The following is a 23,426-nucleotide window of genomic DNA, read 5'->3' as shown; positions in this document are numbered from 1 at the left end:
CATCATTATATGTACCTAACAGACATGATACACAGTAAAGGCTATATTTCACATAAATATTTCAAAGAAGTATATCTAAAAATATTTTCAGAGTACATCTTTAGAATTTTGAAAATAGCCAAAGACATCAAATTTCATTAAGCTTTGTAATTCATTTTATAGTACATGATATTAAGATACAGATAGCCAATTGATTACTGAATGTCAAATAACTAGGGCTGAATAGGACAGCCAGTTTCACAAATTCTCAACCCTGAAGTGGTACCCATCTCCTTGTGCCAAATGAAATATGATTGGCTATGTATAGACATGTCTCAATTTAAATAGAGTTTAGACTGGTTCTCAATTGGAAGATTTGTCAACTATGCTTCTTGATTTAATTTTGGATGCCTAAATAGTCTGTGAATTTGGACACATCCCCGGCTTTAGACAAATCCATAAACCCAGTGAAACCAGGGCTTTAATCAAGAGACTTTTAAATGCTAACCAATGAAACTGAACTGATAGAATTTCACCTATTTCTTTTTCTCCTTCTCTTTTTTTATTTTTATTTTTTTGTCTTTACTATACAACTTTGAGATGATCTGAAATCCCCTGGCTCCTGGAGTGCTAACTTCAGCCAAAGAGTTCAGTTCAATGCAAACTCTCCAACTTCAGAGAAATGTGAAATGTACCACTTCTTTACTTTCAAAACTATTCTGACCTGTATCTTTTAAAGCATTTGTGGCCTTGGTCTATTCAAAGCATTTTTACTTGTAGGTATGGTTTTAACTTCTTACAAGGCAAACATGTAAGCAAATACAGAAGAAGCAAAGAGGGTCGAATGCAAAGGCAGTCGAAGGAATTCTATCTTTTGTCAATTTTGAGTATGATAAAATGGTTGTGGTTTTTTTTCTCTTTTTCAGTAGTATAAGCAACACAATGGTGATTTATATGCAGAACTTTCCTCCTTTAACGACATATATCATTTCATTTCAGGCCTTGTCTATTTGAATGTTATAATGCTAATTTTTTTATAAAAAGGCAACTAGAGCAAGGAAAACAAAAAAAGTCAGTAACTTTACCTATATGTAATTGAGGGGTTTTTGTTTTCCTAAGATGATGTTATGAAGATATTAGTACAAGACTAGTGTAATTTATCTTTGGTTAAGGGATTAAATGAGGTATCTATTTTGAAAGCATAGAGAAGAACTTTATAAGTTACTTATGGAAATCACTTTACACTTGTTATTTAATTCAGAGACACTTGGTAATTACAAAAAACAATCTCTGGAATTCAAGACTAGTCAGATATTTTTAGAAAACCACACCTCAATTCCAAAAGGCATATACTTGGATTTGAATCAGAGTACTTAGAATTTTCAATGAACAACCTAAAACAAAAAGAAAAGGGAAAGCACACAAAAGAACAACATCAAAAGAGCCAGCCAGAGCAATGACTCATATGTATTTAATATTCCATGTTTTTCATTGTCTGCTGATCATACATTTTTATTAAGTGAAGTAAGACAAGAAAGCAAAATTCATAGAATTGGGTACAAGGGTAGAAAATATGCTTAAAATCATTACAACTAGACTCATATTTTCTAGAAAATTCTTCTCAGTTTAGATTTCTTGGACTAGCTACCTCGTTCCTACTGGAGCTGGTGCTCTACTGCCCTTGTCATTTCTCTCAAGCCTCTGACCTTTGCTCATAGCACACCATTACTATTTCTCAAGGAGGCCCCAGCCTTCTGCTGAGAGGTCCACTCAGAATGTCCACCTGAGAGAATCTCTCCACTTTCCTCCTCTAGGATGTTTTTACCATTTTTCATTAGGAAAGAGGATTTCTCCTCCTTTCTAAAGCTCATTTCTCCTCTGCCTCCCCTGTCTCCTTAAGGAATTTCTTCCTTAATTATCTGCTCCAATAAGTTCATGTTCTAGATCTCCTCTTTAGATTGTTTCCCTGAGTAAACAAACTTGCTTGTGCTTCAAGCTACCACACTATTTCTCTCTCTTCCTTCACCATCAAAATTAATTTTAAAAATATGTAATCTGTTTATTTCCTCTCTTCTCACTTGTTTTCCTTTAAATTTTGTGTACTTTCACTTACCTCAATTTTTTTTATCAATTTAAATATTCATTTTGCTTGGAAATATTCTATATGTATATCTCTAGAGTTAGTCTTTGGTTCTTGTTCCCAAGGAACAGATAACAATTGTGTTCAAGTTAAGTAGAAATGTAATTTAATGAAAGATTACTATTGGTTCATGCAAAGAACCAATTGATAGGAACACTATAATTGAAAAGTCAAGCTAGCAAAGCTGGGTTCTGGTGGCTCATGCCTGTAATCCTAGCTACTTGGGTGGCAGAGATCAGGTGGATCACAGTTCATGATTCCATATCTTGAAAATACCCATGTGAAATCTACTGTGAATATAGATTATTTAGTTGCTATGATCTGAAAGTCTGTGTTCCTTCCAAATTCATATGTTTAAATACTAAGCTCCAACTTTATATTAGGAGATGGGACTTTTGAGAGGTGATTAGGCCATGAGGTCATTAATGGAACTGGCACCTAAAGAGCCCACTGGCTGTATGGTTTTAGATTATTTGTTTTATTTTTTGTTTTATTAGCCTAAATCCTTTCATTTAGCATAATGATTTTGATATTTCTCCATCCTTACAAAGTAAATTAATTAATTCCTATGCCAATTAGTATTTCTTTGAATGACCATCATAATTTCTTTGCTTATTCATGTATTTATGGACAATTGAGTTATTTATAGTTTTTTTCATTAAAATGTTATGAACATTTGTGACCTAATATTGTGTCATCACACATTTTTGTTTCTCTTGGAAGAATCATGGTTTGAGGTCAGCTGAGGGAAAAAAGTTGGTAAGACCCCATTTCAACCAAAAACTGGGTACATTCACTTGTCATCCCAGCTATGCAGAAGCAAGGGTAGGAAAATTGTGGTCCAGGCTGACCCAGGAAAAAATGAGAGACCACACAGTCAGATCCACAAGCTTCCTAATCTGGTTTATGACCTCTGGAAATTCCCTTCCACATTCTGTGGGGTACTTTTTCCTATCTGTGAGCTGAGGAGGAACTGGACCAGATGTGCAAGATTCATCCCAGCTCAAATACCAAACACCCACTGTCTCCATCCTCATCCCTGCTCTCATCCCTGCCTCACAGGATCCTCCACCATGCTACCTTGGTAGGTGTCCCCCCAACACAGCCACTCATGCTGGGAGTCACCCATGCTGTGCTGTTGGAGTGGAAGCAGAGCTGGGCCCCTGGTCTGTTTAGCCTCTCCTTTCCTGCTCCACCCAGCGCTGACTCTTCCACTAAACTCAGCCCCCAGCAGCCTAAGAATCCCCACAGTTAGTCGGATTGGCCAACTCCAAAATGGCCCAAAAATGAAAATGATGGAGGAGGAGAATAGGATTCCCATTGGAATCCCTGTTACACACCTTTTTCTTCCCCTGAGTCACACAATCTCTTCTCACTTGTGAATTTCCTAACATGCTTGGGAAGTGAATTTGAAGCGTTTTCTGGGTTCTATAGTTTATTTATTTCCACCATAACTGATATCAAGCTACAAATATAAAGTCTCTGGGCAGGAAATTAGAAAGAGATGTGCACCCAGGAGCTGGTGCCTGCACACTGTTGAATCTGAGTCAGTTCTTCTTCACCTGTGAGCCTTGCAGTCTAAAGTAGGGTCCATTTATTTGTTCATTCATTCAATGAACTTTTTTTTTAATAAAAGGTATGCTAAGACAACTGGGAGCTTGGTGCAAGTGGTAGCTTGCCAAGTAAGCACAAGGCCCTGAGTTCAAACCCAATTACCAGTACCAAAAATAAATAGTTATTTATTACAAAGAAGAATGCTTCTGGTTTTATTATCAAATAATGTTTTTTATAACATCCCTAGATAGTCCTTGGAGCAAGATAGGTGGAATGGTGGTTTTTTTACTTTCAAAAAAATGACTTACCGAAATCAGACAGGACAAGTGCTCCTCTTGGCTTACCACTTCTCATTAACAACTTAATCCTTGGGAAAAATGGTATCAAAATAGCTTTGTAAGGCTGACACAAAACTCCATCCTGCTTTATTATTGAAAGTTTATAAAAAATAATGCAACAACAACAAAAATCACCTCCATAAAAGCTGACCTCAGCATACATCTTCTATTATGCTTTTTCTCTACATTATCATATTCAAAATATATGAAAGATGTAAAGAATGTGGTCTCTGGAGCCTTACTGCTAGGATTCAAGCTGCTCTTCTACCACTCATTTGCTGTGTGATCTAGGGCAAATGACTTAACCTCTCTATGCTTTTGTTTTCTCACTGTAAAAACCATGATAATAATGACAGCTATTGTGAGGGTTGAGCAAATAAAAATACAACATCCAGAACAACACAAAAGAAATTCCATACCAGTGTTAGCAGTTGCTATCATCAAACAAAACCAGAGGTTTATTTAATGTTGTCTAGGTGTCTTTCCAACAAGACTACAGTTCTGATGACTTCTTGCAGTTCCCACAGTGTCTAGCACATAGTGTGACCTTACTAAGTTATTGCTAAATAAACAAATGAAATCATCAATGGATTAAATGCAACTGGCTCCTCTGACACCTTTACAACAAATAAACCATTCCGTCTGTTGTTGGGATCTTAGGCACATCTTATGTCTATACAATCCCCTCTCAAGGTAAGAAAGTCAACCAAGAACAAGGACATGTGGGATTTGTCAGAGATATTAACACATATTTAGGTTTAATGTTTATTTTATATAAAGAAGAGAAAGTGAAGATAGTCTGACTGTTCATAACAAGGGAAAGGTTGAATAAATTATGATGTGACTGTGAGATATTTATGTTTTCAGTAAGTATGTATTGCATATAAAATTGTATAAACAATATAATACCAAAGTTTGTTTTTAAAAGATGTGTTTGCATGAAGAGAGAAATTTTAAAAGACATAAGAAATATCCCAAAATCATTAACAGGTATTTCTGACTGGGTGGTCTTTAAATTTTTTTCTTTTTCATATGTTTCTGCATTTTCCACTTTTTCTAAAAGTGATAAGAAAAGAATTGATATTAAATAAAATAGATCTGGACTACCAGCTTTGGAACTTGTTTTTCAGGAACAAAGATTATGCGTCCCTCTGTGCATATAGATTCACCGAGCTGACCACTTCTGCCTATTCCCTGATATCCACAAACACCCACCCATCCCATTCCCAACCTCCCAAGTGTCCCAAAACTAATGTGACAGCATCATCTATGTGTTGCAAACATGACTGCATTGGAAACACCAATGGTTACCTTAATTCTTCACACTTCTTTCAGATATTGGCACTTGGTATATACAGTCAACCTCATGTTTCCAGCTATTAAAAACCAAACACATGTGTGTTATCTGCTGCCCTTGAGATGTCTGCTACAGAAGAAGTGTAATTGAGTACCTTGCTGATAAGGCCGAGCAAACATGTCTTTTGATATAGGCTACAGGAAAAGCCCAGATTGGAGCTGTGTGAGATACATTAAAATCTAGCTGGATTGTGGTAAAAGGTGAGTCTTGCTTTAGTGAAGTGTGGATTACAGAACATTTGTTTAGGAAAAGCCATTTTATTACCTTCAAATCCACGTGGGTTTGAAGTACAATATTGTGAGTCTAAAGGTGATAAGTCCACAGTAGACTCCTGCTTTTAGAAAGAGGACAGAATGATAATGAGCATATTGGTCCTTCTGATGTGATTTAAACAACTTATTTGAGATAATTAAAGCAAAATTTACTTCCTTAAGTAATACAATGTTATGTTTATTATTTAGGGGTTTGGAGGGACTGAAGTTTAAACTTGGGCCCTTGCACTTCCCAGGTGGCCACTTTTGAGCCACACCTCCAGTTCTTTAACACCTTAGTTATTTCTCAGGTATGGTCACATCACCTGAGGCTGGCCCTGGGCAAAAACTATGGGCTACCTATGTGCTCTGAAGTAGCTGGGATCTCAGGTAAACACCACCATGCCTGGCTTATTGAGTTGGGGTCTCACTAACTTTTTCTGGGGCTGGCCTGGAACCTTGATTCTTCTGCTCTCCACCTCCCAAGTAGCTGGGATTACAGGCGAAAATACCACACCTCGGCTTTGTTTTTATTCTTAATTTGTTTACCTGTACCATTCCTCAAGGCAATCTCGGACCAAAGCCCCTCTAAAGCATTATCAATTTCAGACAGCTAAGCTGTTTATACTACATTTGGAAGAAGGAGAAGGAAAGGGGGAAGGAGACAAGGAAAAAGTAGGGAGAGGAGGAGAAGATGGAGAAAGAAACAACTCCACTGAATGTAGCTGGATGAACATACAGGTGTTATTTCTGTCCTAGTTCCTTTGCTGTGGGTGGAGGAACCAAGCAGAAGCCCTATTTTCTCTCATGACGAAATTATCAAATCACTGGGACATCATGGGATGTGATCAACCCCAAGTGAGAAGAGATAGGGGACTTTGTCAGGTCCCCTAAGATATTAGAGGAAGAGATTGCTAAAACCAACAAATATTTTTTTTCTGTGGGCTAAAATGTGCTCCCTATTGGGTAGTCTATAATTTCATGGAAATAATTGATTTGCATAATATTTGTTAAGTATCCCATTCACATTCTCTGACTTAGTCTTCATCCTTTCCTTTGCTCTTTCTGACAGTTTCCCCCAATTAGAACATAAGGCCCAGGAAGGAGTGGACATTTGCTCTGGTTTGTTTTGGTTTTGCTGTGTGCATTCATAATAGGTTAGTACATTGAAGAGAGCCAAAAAACATTTGCTGGTGAAAGTCCATGATGAATTAGAAACAGCACTGGAGTCAGCATCCAAGTCATAGCACTGTCTGCATCATAATGGACTTTCAGTGACCATTTCTTGGTTGGACAGATGGGTGATAGGTGAGTGACAATGGATGAATATGATTGTGGTAACACTCTTCCTTTGTAAATGGGGATAGTAATTCACTATGAAAATAGTTGTGGTGGCATAATTGTTCAGTAATTCTTTTTTTCTTGTGGTCAATGTAAAAAAAAAACAAACAGGAATAGAGTGGTGAGAATCTTAGCAGGATAAGACAAGGAAATTAATAATTTCATGTTGAGGGGCAATGAGAGGAGACAAGAATTGGGCAGAAGTATCTGTTTTTATTCTGTCCAGCAGTGCTGCCACAACCAGTGTGTGGACAGAAGCATGTGAGGGGCAGGAGGTGGAGTAGGTACAAGGTCACTGGCCAGCAGAGATGGCTGCTTGTTCTTAAGTTGACTCTTTCTGCTACAGGAGATGAAGCCTACCCTGCACAGGCTGCCCTTTCCCAGGCCTCATGCGTGCTCAGAGTGTTAAGGCCTGCAGTGTGAGTGATCTGATCAACTAAAGATAGGGCTTTCAGAACACAGCACCATCTCGTTTATGCCGGAGTTTGGGGTGAGCCAGAACGTCTCTGAGCAGACCCACTTCTGATCCAGACAGGTTGGGTAGCTGCTTTTGGATATATTTCTAGCCCCAGAAAGCAGAAACCAGAGATAGTACAGGACACCCTGGATATCGACTTTCTAGGATGGCCTCTCCCCTCCCTGGTGGCTGTGTACTGGGAAGAGAGGCTAGCATGGAGAGCAGAAGAAAATAAAAGACTACAGTTAATTGGGACCTGGGCCTCTTCAGTGATAGTGGGCAGGTTTTGGAAGAAGTTTCAGGACCTCAGGACAGATCTCTTCCCAAAGTCATTGAAAACATCCATGCATCTCTAACTGTGTGGCCCAGGTTGGCCTGGAATTCATGATCTTCCTGCCTCAGCCTGCTGAGTGCTGGGATTACAGGTGGGAGTGACCACACTGGGATCCCTCAGTGATTGTAAGGAAGCCTTCCTCCCCCACTCTTCCTTACTGTGCTTTCTAGAGCCTTGGACTGCCATGAAAACGCGGCCAAGATGTAGACCTTTTCTTATCTGTATTGTTCTTTTATTTTATGAGAAAATTCAGTTAAGAATTACCATATTTTTTAATTAATTAAATTTTTTTTGATGGAACAAGTGTTTGAACTAAGGGTTTTGTGCTTGTAAAGCAGGCACTCTGCTCCTTGAGCTACACCTTCAGTCCATTTTGCTCTGGTTTTTTTGGAGATGGGGGTCTCAAACTATTTGCCTGGGCTCTTGAACCTCAATCTTCCCAATCTCAGTCTTCCAAGTAGCTAGAGTTACAGGGCTGACCCACCGGTGCCTGGTTCATTTATCAATTTTGAGCCCTTGATAAAAAAAAGTTAAATACTACTACTTCTTCAGATATTTTTGATTGCTTTTTTACTTGCTTAATTTATCTTTCTGAATCAATTTTCCTGAGGTCTAATTCCACATAGAATGACTCCACACTAAGTACACAGTTCAGTCAATTTTGACAGCTGTGCACACCCACCAGGTAGTTATCATTTCAACCAGGAAACAAGCTACTTCTGCCACTAAAACATTTCCTGCCTTTTTGCTGTCAGTCTTCCTATCCCAACCTCAGGAAATCAATGCTCTGTCTTCTACCACTGTACATGTGTTCTGACTTGTCTATGAGTTAAAATGAATGAAATCATACATGATGTCCTCTTTGGTGACTGGCTCCTTTCACTCAGCATGATGTGTTTGACATTCACACATCAGTAGTTCATTCTTTTTCATTGCTGAGTAGTATTCCTTAGTATTGATGGCCTACAATTTGTTTATCCACTTACCTGGAGAGTATATTCAGGATATTTTAAAAATAAAAACAACCTTGAAAGAAATGACCAAATTCTGTGTGTGCCCTCACCAGCCCCAACCCCTGTGAGAACTAAAACTACACTTTGTCTCCCCTTGGCCTTCCAACAAATCTTCCAATGATCAACTCACTTTATCACTGCAAGATTTCGCTTGTCCAGGAAGGACGAGACATCCAGCAGCAACCGGCTGGAGGAACCCACTATCGAAGGTGGCTGCGGAGAGGGTCTGTGTTCCTGCCCTGGTGGCCCATCTGGACCTGGCCACTCTGCTTCAGAGCCATGCAAAGGACGGTAGTTGGTGGGGTCTCCGGATCCAGGGACGTGTGCTGCTCCTGTGCCTGGGCAAGCAGGTTCGGGGCTAGCGTACCCCACCCCTGTGGCCTTTCAGGAGAGGGGCTCTCCCCTCCGTGTCTCCCTGCTCCTCCCTCACTCTTACCCTGTCTCCTGTGTTCTTGTCGTGGTGGATCCCAGATGTAACTGACACAGCTGGTGGCGAGTAAAAAGAGAATATCAGAGTAAAACAGTAAGTAGGTGTTGGGAACAGGGCGTGTGATCAATTCCTGTTGCTATCATGGGGTGAAGAATTAGCAAGAGGCCTTCTGGTGGCCCGCAACGCGGGGGCGCCCTCCTCCCCTCCTGCTGAGGGACCCAGAGCCAGCAACAGGGCAATTTGAATTAAAATTTCCTACCTGTCATTTGGTGGGATGCAGGGCCAGATGTTCAAGTGAAATCAAGATGCAAAACTTCTCATCTACCTGTTTGGTAAATCTGTCAGAAATAAAATAAAGGCCATTAAGCGTGTCTGGCAACATTGGTCCTTTCTGTATGAGCCCTGTGGTCACGGCTCCCGTTTGCCCCTGTCCCCCGTTTGCCCCTGGGCGCTGCTGGGTTTTTACTCTTCTGTCACTGCGCCCCGCGCGCGGCCAGTTCCAGCCATGTTGCCAAGTGTCAGATCCCTGTTAGGGACTTATTTTATTTACAGAGCACCCCATGACATCCTCTGAGGGTTTCCAAGACTTGAGTGGGCAGGGGGGGCCGGGGTCGGGGAAGATCACTAAGCTGGGGGAGCAGTGACCACCGAGTCACGGCGCCCGCGGTGATGGTCACCGCGTTGGGTCCGAGGGCTGCGCCCGTGCCGCGCGTTGCCAGGAGCTCCGCGTCAGCATTGGAACCCGGGCCTTTGTTGGGGACCCGTCGGTCGCCGTTCGGTGACACTTGGCGGGGTTGTCCGACGGCGCTGGACGCTTTTCGCGGACCAGGTCGTTTCTCAACCCGCAGCGATGTCGTCGTGGATTTGGGGCCTGGGCTCCGGCTTGGGCCAGTCTCTGGGTCAAGTCCCGGGTGCCCTGGTTTCAGTTACTGGACACTTTTCCAACATGGTCAGGGAGATGCTGAGGGGGAAGGAGGCAATGGGAGATTTTCCTGACAGTGGGAGAAAGGAATTGCAGTCCTCTCATGCCCTCTTAAAATCTGAGCATGAGAAGCTGAAAAGCCTTTGTGCCCATCTACAAGAAAGGCAGGAAGCAGCAGAGCTTCAGATGAAGCAGCAATCTGCAAGTCACCGGACTCAAGTACAGCAGAGGGAGGCAGAAATCAGCCATCTGACAGCAAGCCAGCCTGCGCTCCAGAATCAGACGCTGAGACCGAAGCCGGTATGTTGCAGGAACGGTACAGAAAGTGTGACTGACCAGGAGAGTAAGACTCAAACCCAGGTGGTTGGAGGAAAGGGAGGTTTATTAGCGAGCCAGCACCTGGATATCTCCAAAATGGCGCAGCCCCCGAGCTCAGGGTGGTCGAGGTTTTTATACTGAGAAAAGCAGCAGCAATCAAGCAGGGAGTGCAGAAGCAGACTTGGCAGTTAGCTGTTGAAGGTTATGCTATATCATGTCAGCTCAGCTGTGGAGGAAGGCCATCCACAGCTCCTAAGGAGATAGCTGGATGTAGAGATCCCGGCTTAGGGGAAGAATTTTTGATTCTTTTCCCAACTTTGATCTTTTTCTGGGCTTCCTTATCAGGTACATTCAGGAGCTGGCAGTGTGACAGCAACCAGTGTGTTATCTTCATCAGGTTATGAATGCTGTCATAAGGCTTTATCCTTCCATGAAGATGACATGGACTTTGGTAACATAACTTCATCACAACAAAAACTAAAGAGATTGTCAAATGAAGTTTTAAGACTAGAATTTGAAGTTGGCCATTGGAGGCGTATTGCTCAGGAACAAAGAGCACACAGCTCTGAGCAAAAGGAAATCTGCAGACTGCAAGCTGTTATCAAACACCTTAAATTAAAACAAAGTCAGGAAATTGATGACCATCAACGTAAAATATCAGGATTGCAGAATGCTCATCAATATAAATTGATAGAGATAAGTCGTAAACATGAAGAGAACTTACGTGACTATGAAGAAAAAATCGAAGAGCTCAAAAATCTTTTGCAGCAAGCTGACTCAGGACTTACCATTACTGATCACTGTAAAATCAATGAGATGAAAGAAACCATTCAGGTTCTACGAACTGAAAAAGTAGAATCTACAAAAAAACTCAGAGAACTAGAGAATACAATAAAAAGTATAAATAAAAAATTAATTTCTGCAGAAAATGAGCTAGATACCTTGAAGAGAGAACAGGAACAATTCAATAAGGAAAAGAGACAAACAATTGAACAGTGTGAAAGCCTGAAACAGGAATGTAGTGAACGACAGCCTTCTGCTGTGGAGCACAGCAACGCTGTGGCAGAAAAGGAGAAAATTCTACAGAATTCTTCAGAGGAAGAAGTATTCAGACTACAACAAGCTCTGTCTGATGCTGAAAATGAAATCATGAGACTACGTCATTTAAACCAAGATAACAGTCTTGTTGAAGAAAACCTGAAACTTAAAAAACTTGTTCAACTTTTAGAAAAAGAGAAGTCAATATTGAGTCAAGAAAAGGAAGAACTTCAGATATCATTCTCAAAACTGAGCAATGAATATGAAGTAAGTCAAAGTACAGCTACAAGAAACATAAACTTGGATTTTGAATTGCGTGACTTAAGATTTAACTTGGAGGCAAAGGAACAAGAACTGAATCAGAGTATTAATGATAAGGAAATACTGAGAGCTGAGTTGGAAGACCTACGCATGCAAAACCAAGAAGCTACAAAGCATGTGATTTCATTAAAAGATCAGCTATCAAAATGGCAAAATGAAGAGAATAGTGTTATCAGGAAACTGAAGCAAGATCTACATGATGAAAAAAAGAGAGTTTATCAACTTGAGGATGATAAAATGAAAATTGCAAAAGAGTTAGATGTGCAAAAAGAAAAGTTAACACACAGTGAACTGGCCCTAAATGATTTTCATTTAACCAAGCAAAAGCTTGAAGGTAAAGTAGAAGATTTAGAAGATCAGTTGAGTAAATCACAGAAAAATAACTTAAACATCCAAAAGGAGAAACTTGAAGTTAAGGAACACATTAGACAAAAAGAAGAGGAGCTATCCAGAGTCAGAAATGAGTTAACTCAGTTTCTTAATCAAGACTCCAACAGTAATTTTAGGGATGACTTATTTCGAGAAAGGGAAGCTGAACAAATGAACATTACATATAATCAGCTCTTTTTAGAGAAAGATGAGGAAATTAAGAATTTACAAAAAACAATTGAACAAATAAAAACTCAGTTGAATGAAGAAAAACAGGACATTCAAACAGAAAATTCTTGTATTTTTCAAAAACCGAACAGGCAAAGTCTTAATATTGAAAATGGAAGTGAAAGACCTGATGTACCTGAAGCCAAAATTGAAAGGCTAGTGAAAGAACTAAGAGAACAAGAGTTAGAAATTAAACTTCTAAATGAAAAGAACGTATCTCTGACTAAACAAATTGATAATCTGGCCAATGATGAGGTCGGTAAACTAACTGAGATTATCCAGAAGAAAGATAAGTAGATACAAACTCTTCATGCAAGAATTTCTTCTGCTTCCTACACCCAAGAGGTCACTCACCTCCAAGAGCAACTGCAGACCTATGCTAGAGAAAGAGAGGAAGTACTCGCTGTTTTGGAGGAGAAGACAAGGGAAAATAGCCATTTGAAAACAGAATATCACAAAATACTGGATATAGTGGCTGCCAAAGAAGCAGCACTCGTTAAGCTGCAAGATGACAACAAAAAATTGTCCACTAGTTTTGAAAGTGATGGTCAAGTTATGTTTAGAGAAACCCTTCAGAGTTTATCGCTCATCATTTGAGAAAAAGACATCGAGATAGATGCACTAAGTCAGAAAAATCAAACTTTGTTGGCAGTGTTACAAGCTTCCAGCCCCGGTAATGAGGTTGGAGGTGTTACTAATAATCGGTTTGAGGAGCTCCTACAGGAACATGTTAAATTAAAACAGGAAGTAAACAAAATGGAAGAATGGAAAGAACAGGTAATAGCCACTGTCAAAAACATGCAAAATGAGTCAGCCCAGCTTCTGGAGGATCTTTATCAACTTCAGGCCCAAGTTTTGGTGGCCAGTGATAATAATTCTAAATTACAAGAAGACTACACTGGCCTGATCCCAAATTATGAGCAGAATGAAACTAAACTTAAAAAACTGGGACAAGAATTAGCACGAGTTCAGCACAGAATAGGACAGCTTTACAGTGGTAAGGATCATCAGGAAAACTTGATATCATGTCACCCCAGCTCTCTTCTGGCTCATCATTTACCTCCCAGGCAGCAAAGTCCCTTAGAGCAAGTGTGCCTGCTGGATTGAGTGAGTGTTCTCCTTTTCTTCAAGAAGAGGTAGAAAAGTTAAGAAAATTGCTACAAGAAAAGGATGCAACAATTAGAACTCTCCAGGAAAATAATAACATTTTGTCTGATTCAATTGCTGCCTCCTCAGAGCTAGAAAGAAAAGTACATGAACAAACTGATTCAGAAATTAAGCAGCTGAAAGAGAAACGAGATGTATTACAAAACTTACTTAAGGAAAAAGACCTCTTAATCAAAGCCAAAAGTGATCAGTTACTTTCTTCAGATGAAAATTTCACTAACAAAGTGAATGAAAATGAGCTTTTGAAGCAGGCAGTAACAAACCTGAAGGAAAGAATGTTAATTTTAGAAATGGACATTTCCAAACTAAAAGTGGAAAATGAAAAACTAGTAGAAACATCCAGAGAAAAGGAAACAGAATACCAAGAATTACAAGAAACTAACAAAGTTTTCTCTAATGCTTCAAGAAAAAGAGTTGGAGTACCATTCAATGAAAGAGAAGGCCCTTGCTTTTGAGCAGCTATTGAAAGAAAAAGAACAGGGTGAGGCTGGGGAATTAAATCAGCTTTTAAATACAGTTAAATCAATGCAGGAGAAGACAATTACATTTCAACAGGAGAGAGACCAAGGTATGTTGTCCCTGGAGCAGAAACAAATGGAAAACAGTGCCCTACAGAATGAAGTACAGCACTTACATGACAAAGAATCATGGTTAAAACAGGAGCTCAATAGATTGCGCAATCATCTTTCAGAAAGAGAAGAATCTCATACTCAGGAATTGTTGGCCGTGGAAGACAGAGAGGCTAAACTGAGAAACAAAGTCATGTCACTGGAGGAAAAGCTAGTCTTGTCCTCTAATGCAATGAAAAATGCAAACCATCAAGCCAGTGTGCATGCAGAGTCATTGCAAGAGCAATTGCACATTGTCTCTAAGCAAAGGGATGAAACCGCAGCACAGCTCACTGTCGCTCAGGACCAAATAAAGCAGTATGCTCTGTCATTAAGTAACCTACAGATGGACCAAGAGCACTACCAACAACAGACAAAAGCGATGTATTCTGCTGAATTAGAAAAACAGGTTATAGCTGAATGGAAGAAAAAGGCAGAAAATCTGGAAGTAAAAGTGTCACTATTACAAGAACATTTGGATGAAGCAAATACAGCACTGGAGTCAGCATCCAGACTTACAGAACAGTTAGAGCTAAAGGAAGAACAGATTGAAGAACTGAAAAAACAAAGTGAGCTCCAACAAGAAATGTTGGATGATACACAAAAGAAATTGATGAATTTAGTAAACAGCACAGAAGGAAGTGTAGACAAAGTCCTCATGAGAAACCTTCTTATTGGTTATTTCCGCACACCAATAAACAAGCGACATGAGGTATTACAGTTAATGGGAAGCATTCTTGGTATGAAGAAGAAGGAGATGGAGCAACTGTTTAATGAAGATGAAGGAGGTGTTGCTAGGTGGAAGACCAGCTGGTTGAAGGAGAATTAAAAAGTGTCCCTAACACACCTCTGACAACAAACCAGCAATCTGTGCTTAATAGTTCTTTTTCAGAGCTTTTTGTTAAATTTCTAGAAACAGAATCTCACCCATCTATCCCCATAGCAAAGCTTTCCGTTAACGACATAAAACCTCTAGATTCAGGAGGGAGAAAATTGGACACAAATGCAACCACAAGTTTTAAAGGTACATCAGAACCCAGGGCAGGTAAAAGAGCAGATGTGAATCCATTCTTGGCTCCCTGCTCTGCAGCAGTGCCTCTTACTAACTCAGCTGGACTTAGACACGGTGAGCCTGAGCATCTTCTTTTGAAGCTCATCTCAGATGTTCTGCCCATGTTTACACCTTTGCTGGTGCCACCTGACAATAGCACTTATGTTGTGCTTAAAGCAATAGGTGATTGATTCTGAAGCCAAGTCTAACTAGCACTTTGAAGGAACCACAAACACTATGTTTATGTATTTTATCACAAAGTGGCCTTTCTGAAGAAGTCCTGTATTTGTGGTGGTAATTTCTCTAAATTTAATAAAAGGCACTCATTGCTTTCAGAAATTGCAGGTGTCAAAGGAGCAAGTTTTTTCTATACAGTCTGCTGTTTTCCTTCTCTGATTTGATCTAATTTAAGCTAGAAACATGATTTATCTTAATTTATAGAAATAAAAAGGGAAGACATAAATACAGGTAGCTACCTATCTAGCTTTTTTTTTTCCTTCTCTGATTTTCATTAAGCTAGAGACACAAGGTTTAACTTTTAAAGATTATCAAGGGATTTACAAAAAAAAACAAAACAAAACTAGCAACAGCACCTCTGATAGAGTAGAAAATCATCTGAAGCATATGTTACTCATCTTTAGAGGACTTGGCATAGACAGGCCTAGAGCAAGACTCTCCCTGGGAGCTCTTAGGTGCCCTGAGATGGAGTGTGTATTTGGTGCTGTGCAATTGTGAGGGTGTATGCGACACCACCATAGGCAACATGCAACTCTTCCAGCACAAGGATCTCTCAAGCTGTCCTTTCCTAGCCAGAACCACCCCTTGCTGCCTCCTGCCTTCATTCCTGACAGCCACTGTCACCATATTTATAATTTTGTTATATCAAGAAAGTTGCATAGATGGGGTTATGTAACCTCTTGAGATGGGTGATATTATTCAGCACAGTTTCCTTAAGATCTACCCAGGGTTGTTGCATGGACCAATAGTTTATTCTTTTGACTGTTGAATACATGGTGTGGACATACCATTTAGTTTCAAGAGCTGAGGTGGCTATCAAAAGGTATGAACTAAAACTACATTTCCTCACACAAACACAAGTTTGATGTAAGCTACAGGCACAATGATCCAGGGCTGTGTGTCCCCATCACAGTGGTCACAGAGGGCAGTGAGATCACTTCAACAACACCAGCACCATCATCTGGACCTTAAGAGTAAGAGAGCATTTCTTTAATTTTTTATAAACTCATCATAAAAAATTCTGACTTGAAGCTTAGTTCTATCAGGACATTCATATTTGTATTCGTTGTTGAAGTTGTACATTTAAAAGACATTTCTTGCAGATTTTGTAAATTTAGATATGCCTTTGAAATAGAAACATTTGTATAGCAAAAGGGAAAGAAACTAACCCATTGAACTAGGGCAAAATCAGTGTGCCTACTGTAGTCAGGAAGGACACTGGAAGAATAAATGTTCCCAATGGCCCAGAGACTTCCAGAAGACCCCACAGACCAGAAGCAGAGGCCAAATTGTCAAGTGAAAGTATCAGCCGGCCCACGGGGAGGCTGGCCCCTAGGAGGAAAAGTTTATCAGGCTGGCAGCCCTGGAGAACTATGAGGAAGACTAGGACAGACCAGGCTCCATTCTACTGCTCCCCCCCTCCCCCTAGAGCTTATGGTCCAAATGAAGATGGGGTTCATCCTGTTGATCTCATGGTTGATACGGGAGTGAAACATTCAGTTGTGCCTCAGCAGTGGGCCCCCTTTCACAGAAGAATGCAACTATTATTGGGGCTACAGGGAACTGGGCCTGCTGCCCCTTCTTAACATCTACACAATGCAATCTTGGGAGTCATGAAGTAAGGCATGAAATCCTGTATCTCCCCAATTGTCCTGTGGGTCTGATAGGCAGAGACTTATTATGCAAACTGAGGGCACAAATAACTTTTGATTCAAATGCTGTAGCAGCCTTAAAACTGAGAGGACCTATGACAAGAGTTTTGACTCCTACAGTCATAGAAGAAGAGGAATGGCCACTCTGTGCCCCTGAGGGAAGGCCTCCTGAGACGTCTGAGCTTTCCTTTAAGATTCCAGGTGTATGGGCTGAAGATAACCTCCAGGTCTGGCCCAAAACATTCCCCTAGTAATGGTGAAACTAAAGCCAGGTGCCACCCCCACCAGCAAAAAAAGTATTTCATTCCTCACAAGGCCCAGGTCAGAATTCAAAAAAACTTTGACAGACTCCTGAAATATGGAATCCTCCAATCTTGCCAGTCATCCTGGAACACCCCCTTACTACCTGTCCAGAAACTGGGGACTGACTGGGCCAGGTCAGGACCTCTGGGCAGTAAATTCAGCAACTGTCACTTTACACCCTGTAGTCCCTAATCCTTATATGCTTTTAGGCCTTGCCCCAACTGAGGCAAAGTTTTGTACCTCCCTTGATCTTAATGATACATTTTTCTGCATCCACCTGGCTCCACAGAGCCAGCCTATTTTTGCCTTCCAATGGGAAAAATCCCAACACTGGAGAAAAGAGGCCACTAACCTGGACTTCAAAAATTGGCCCACTATTTTTGGAATTTCCTTAGCATCCATGCTTTTATTTATTTATTTATTTATTTATTTTTTTTTTGGCAGCACTAGGGTTTGAATTCAGGGCCTCACACTTGCTAGACAGGTGCTCTGCCACTTGAGCCACTCCACCAGCCCCTGCCTTGGCATCTGACCTCAAAGCTTTCTCAGCCAACCAGCACAGCTGCACCCTCCTCCAGTATGTAGATGAACTCCTGCTGGCTGGAGGAATGTATGGAAGGTACCTATTTCCTTCTTTCTCTTTTATGAGAGGCAGAATACAAAAATCACTTTTTTTGGAAAAAGTGATTTTCCAAAACACTGTCAAATACCTTGGCTTTCACCTGTGGCAGGCTTGGTCCTGAGAGGAAACAAGCTGTTTATTCTATTCCAGCCTCCAAGAATTGCTGGCAAGTCAGCCAGCAGTTTCTGCAGTCAGTTTCTGGGAGCTGCAAAATCTGGATCCCTAACTACTCCCTCTTGGCCAAACCCCTCTACAAAGCCACAAAGTAAGGGAGAATAGTGAACCCTTAATAAAGGGAGAGGAACAGGAAAAAGTCTTTAGAGGAATCAAGAAGGTGCTCACAAATGCTCCTGCTCTAGGCCTGCTGGATGTGATGAAGCCCTTTTCCCTGCATGTCCATGAGTGAAAGGGGACAGCTGTTGGGGTCTTGACTCAGCTACTGGGCTCCTGGCATCGTCCAGCGTCTCAGTTGTCCAAACAGCTCAATGCTGCTGCCTGAGGCTGGCCCCCTCACTTGCATGCATTAACAGCCACTACTGCCCTGGTGGTCGAGGCAGATAAGCTTGCCCTGGGACAAGAGCTCACTGTCTGAGCTCCCCACTCCATCCTAACACTCATAGAGTATAAGGAAATTGTTGGCTGACCAACTCTTGGATGGTCAAATACCAGATTATGCTATGTGAAAACCCACACATCTGGCTAGAGGTTGCTAAGACTCTAAGCATGGCAACCTTATTGCTAGTTGACTTGGGCTCCCTGGAGCATGACTGCTTAGAGGTTATGGGATGAGGTTTTCTTGAGCCAGACAGATCGAAGTGACCAGCCTACTGGCCATCAGGACATTGAATATTTCACAGATGGCAGCTTCTTTATCCAGGATGGTATGCACTTTGCTGGGTATGCAATAGTAACTCTGGACTCAGTCACTGAAGCCTGCCCACTGCTGGTTGGAACTTCTGCACAAAAGGCTGAACTTGTCCCCCTCATGTGGGTACTCCAGCTCCTGAAGGAGTATGGGTAACCAACTACACTGACTCTAAATGTGCCTTTACAACCGTTCATGTCCACAGGGCCTTATATAAAGAGAAGGGCCTCATTAATTCAAGAGGAAAAAATATTAAGTATGGACAAGAATTCCTCAAACTACTAGATGCTGTGTGGGCCCCTAAATGAGTGGCAGTTATACACTGCTGAGGGCACCAAAAGGGAGATACAATAATTGCTTGGGGAGACCAGAAAGCTGATAGGGAAGCCAAACAAGCCCTCATGAGACAATCAGCCCCAATATCCCTGACAGCTGCCTTGTTCCCATGTACCTTAGCTGAATAAGACCCAAAGTACACACCACAAGAACAGGCCTGGTTTAAGACTGAAGAAGGAAATTTTCTACCAGATGAATGGTGGAAGTTTGTGGATGGCTGCATTGCCATTCCTGAGTTATTGGCTCCCTCATTTGTTAAGAAGTTCCATGAAGGATCACATTCAGAATGAATAGTCCTCAAGACTGTACTGGCCCAGCACTTTTTCAAGCATCTCCAGCATCAGTAAGGTGATATGAGAAAAATATAGCCTTTGTGCCAAAAACAATCCCCAGCAGGGACAAAAAGCACCACCCCATGTGCAAAGTGTTGGCAGGATACCCCTTGAAAACCTGATGGTGGACTTCACTGAAATGCCATTTGCCTGAGGATGCAAATATCTATTAGTGTTTGTCTGCACCTTCTCAGGATGGGTGGAAGCCTTCCCCATGCGTACTGAAAAATCCTGGGAGGTGGCCAGGTGTCTACTAAAGGAAATCATCCCTTGGTTTGAAATACCTGTGTCTATTGGGTTGGATAATGGGCCAGACTTTGTGGCCAAAATGGTACAGATGATAGCTAAGGACTTAGGAATCACATGGAATCTGCATATGGCTTACTTCCCCCAAAGTTTAGGGAAAGTATAATGTATGACTAGGACCCTGAAATTACAGTTGGGAAACTAGGTCAGGGGACCCATTTGCAATGGGATCAATTACTACCCATAGCATTACTGAGGATTACTGTCCCACAAAGCGGACAGGACTTTCACCCTTTGAAGTCCTTATGGACACCTTACCCCCTTAATCAAGGGTATACGAGGAGACCTCAAAGAAATAGGTGACCTCACCTTGAGGCAACAGATGCAGGCCCTTATGTCGACTCTCTTGAAAATCAATGACTTGATCCCTGAGAGACTTCCCATTAGCCTGACAATTCCCACACACTCTAACAGGCCAGAGGATGCCATCTGAGTAAAGGAATGAAATGTCCAACTGCTAAAACCCCATTGGAGGGGCCCTTTTGTTGTTATTTTATCTACCTCTACCACAGTTATGGTAGCAGAGATTACTCCCTGGATCCACTATAGCCAAGTGAAGACAGCCTCTCTCAAGTGGAAGTGCATCCCTGACCCAGTCTCCCATGCAAGATCACCCTCTGGAATGCCTGTACCTCTCCTTGGCAGGATCCTGCTTCCCAGAAAACAACAGGGAACCATGAATGGTGGGACATGAACCCTGCTCTAGTCACTACAGAAGCTGACTCATCTATGCATGGTGAAAGGTTGGAGAGTCATCTTCTTCTCCCCAGAGGGATGGGCCTTTCCATGTTTTCCTTACATGAAATTTAATCAGTTCCTTGCTTGGGAACCCCCAGATCTCAAACTGTGATCTATGTATGCATAGTACCTGTGCAGGAAGTGTTGCCACCAGAACTCTGCTTTTCCATACTTACTATTCCTGTGCAGGCACTGTCATCAGGTCATGCACCCACAATCATACCATCTATTTGGTGTGCTCTCATGGTGATCGGCATATCTGCTTCAGCCCCACTTACTGCCCTTGGGAGCAATGGTTAGAGATCCAGAGCATCTGCAACCCTGGGAACATCAGCTACATCCAGGTGTTGAACCCTGATAAGCCAGTATCAATATTTTGATGCATGTGTGGCCACAGATCAAAGTGGATATGGAGGTATAGGCTGTGGCTGTGGAGGCCTAGCTTGGGAAAGAGCCTGTATGTTAAATGATAAGTATGTGAAAGAGCCTGTATGTCAAATGGTAAGTATGTATGCTGGGGAGACAACTCTTGGCCATATAATGATGTGGGCTCCTATTATTGCCCTAACTGGAGTTGTGTTTCATGATCTACATGGCAAAAGACAGAATATGCAGCCCTCCTTTGCAAGAGGACAGCTGCCCCGACTGTACCCCCGGCACTGGTAACCCCATAAGTTTTATTGTACCTAAGCCCTCTAGTTGGAAACAGGGACATATAGTTAGTATAAGGACAGATGGAAAGGATCTTGAACCCGGGACTCTGTGAACCTCAAATTAGTAACTATTACCCATGAGAGTTCCTCATACCAAGGTTATCACTCCTTCTGTGAGGAAATGTGGAGTGAATTTTCTATTTTTATCAAGGCCAGAAACCTGTTCCTCTCACTAGCCAAGTCCATAGCCCAGACACTCAATGTCACCTCGTGTTATATTTGTGGGGGAAAAAACCTGGGAGACCACTGGCCGTGGGAAGCTAAGGAGCTAAATCCATGGGAACTGTTTAATGAGACTGCCTTCCCCAGTCACAGGAAAAGTGTCTGGCTCCTAAAACCTTCCATCATCAGAAATTACTGTATTTCCTGCCCAAAAGGCCAGTTCTCCACCCTGGTTGGGGATCTAACTTGTTTAGGACAAAAATTTTACAATGACCCTGCCCAGAAGACCTGATGCTGGGAACTCTAAACCACATGGAACCCAACCCCTACCTGTTGGCCAACTTCTCTGGTCTCTGGGCAGCTTGGGACAATCTTACCCTGAACATAGATTCGTGGAATGGTTCTCTGCCCTGGGTCAAGACCCTGATAGGGGCAGTGATTATTGTCTCAGCAGCATGTTTAATAGTGCCCTGCTTGGTTCCCTAGGTATTGCAGTCAGTCAGGACCATTATGGAGGCCACTATAAAAAGGAAAACAGCTTCCCTTGTAATGATGCTGTGGAAATACAAATCCTGAGTCAGGATGATGAGCTTTGACTCTAGATGGGGCCGAACATCAAAGGGGGGAATAGTGTAGCAGGGAGGAGGGGGACAACATAGCAGGGAGATAATACTTAAAGAATCTGAAGTAAGGAAGATCATTTAGCACTGAGGGTGAGGTAGCCAATAGAGATGCATGCAACCATATATGGGTTAAACTCTGCTTCTTCCTTCTGTAACCTCCTTGCAAAGGTATATAAGGCAAAGCCCCTTTGTCCTCAGGTCTCAACTTTTGGCTGGGACTCTGCTGAGCCACTACTGGCATGGTAATAAACATTGCTTCCTGTAAAGCCTTGGTGTCCCATCTCCCTGCTTGAATGTCCCACAATAGCTATAAGGAAACACATTTTAGATTCTTAAAAAAATTAAGAAAAAGAATGCAACAATTTTATTTAGGCTGATTTTACTGTAACATTTTTTATAAAATAATTTTATAAAAGAGACCATCAAGATATTATACAGAAAATACACACCTCATGCGGTAGGTCTCTGGCTTCCATAGTGGTCGAGTAGTGTACACCACTCCTTTCAGGTTTTCATCCCTTAAGGCAAAAGGGACAGTCTGTTCCTCATCTACCACGAGGAAAGTTGTCCTGCGATATATCACTCCATCCTGGGTGTATGCAACTTGCCGGATTAAATCTTGATTGGCAGCTATTCCAAATGGGAGTGAGACAAGCTTATATTCCAAGGCATATGGGCTCAAGGCACATTCCAGATCATGGGGTGGACAGTCCTTCAGGCAGAACCTAAGGAAAATAAACATGAAAGACACATAGTTATCTGGCTGAGAAGCAGGAGAAGGCATGACGTGGGTGATCATGATCCAGGACAACATTTAGGCATCGACACAGAAGGCAGTCCTCACTGTGAGTGCAATAAGTCCCCGTTCTGTGTCACTAACTCAAACCACATGCCGGACGCTAAAGAGAATATGCTGGTTGAGAGTCAAATATCTATTTCTGCTCCATTAATTTAAGAAGCATTTGAGTTCTTGAAGTAAGAATGAGTACCCTAAGAGTACATTCTTCCTTTTTTGGCAAGGGGGTGCTGGGAGTTGAACTGGTCAGGGCCTCATGCATACTAAGCACATGCTTTACTACTAAGTTATACCTCACCTACCCCAAGAATGCTTTCTTTAAAATGAAAAGTTAGTTTTGGAAATAAAGGCATTTGTATATATATATATATGTATATACATATATACATATATATGTATATACATACATATATGAAACAAATACTTCTTAAAGAGAAGAATGCAAGCTATATTTAAATTATAACATCTAAGTATTTTCATGCTGAAAAAAGATATATTGATATTTGGCTGATGTACCTAAAAATA

General features: G+C 41.5%; 1 protein-coding gene and 1 pseudogene across 3 annotated transcripts in view; one reads left to right on the top strand and one right to left on the bottom strand.

The window, feature by feature from the left end:
- Positions 1 to 5,290: 5,290 nt before the first annotated feature.
- Positions 5,291 to 23,426, bottom strand: part of Mettl18 (methyltransferase 18, RPL3 N3(tau)-histidine) — a 34,348-nt gene continuing 16,212 nt past the window's right edge. For 2 of the 3 annotated variants that reach the window (XM_074047526.1, XM_074047527.1), the window contains 3 exons: positions 22,555 to 22,830; positions 9,454 to 9,532; positions 5,291 to 9,250 (listed from right to left, as the gene is read on the bottom strand). In XM_074047526.1, coding sequence (XP_073903627.1) covers positions 9,457 to 9,532; positions 22,555 to 22,830 — 352 coding nt within the window. In that variant the 3' untranslated portion in view covers positions 5,291 to 9,250; positions 9,454 to 9,456. The remainder of the gene's footprint in view (positions 9,251 to 9,453; positions 9,533 to 22,554; positions 22,831 to 23,426) is intronic. The other variant, XR_012438840.1, reaches the window with a different exon arrangement.
- On the top strand, positions 10,045 to 15,407 carry LOC109691211 (thyroid receptor-interacting protein 11 pseudogene; annotated as a pseudogene).

The sequence above is a fragment of the Castor canadensis genome, chromosome 11 (assembly GCF_047511655.1).
Source record: "Castor canadensis chromosome 11, mCasCan1.hap1v2, whole genome shotgun sequence".
NCBI classification, from domain to species: domain Eukaryota; kingdom Metazoa; phylum Chordata; class Mammalia; order Rodentia; family Castoridae; genus Castor; species Castor canadensis.
This window is presented reverse-complemented; position numbering and strand designations above follow the sequence as displayed.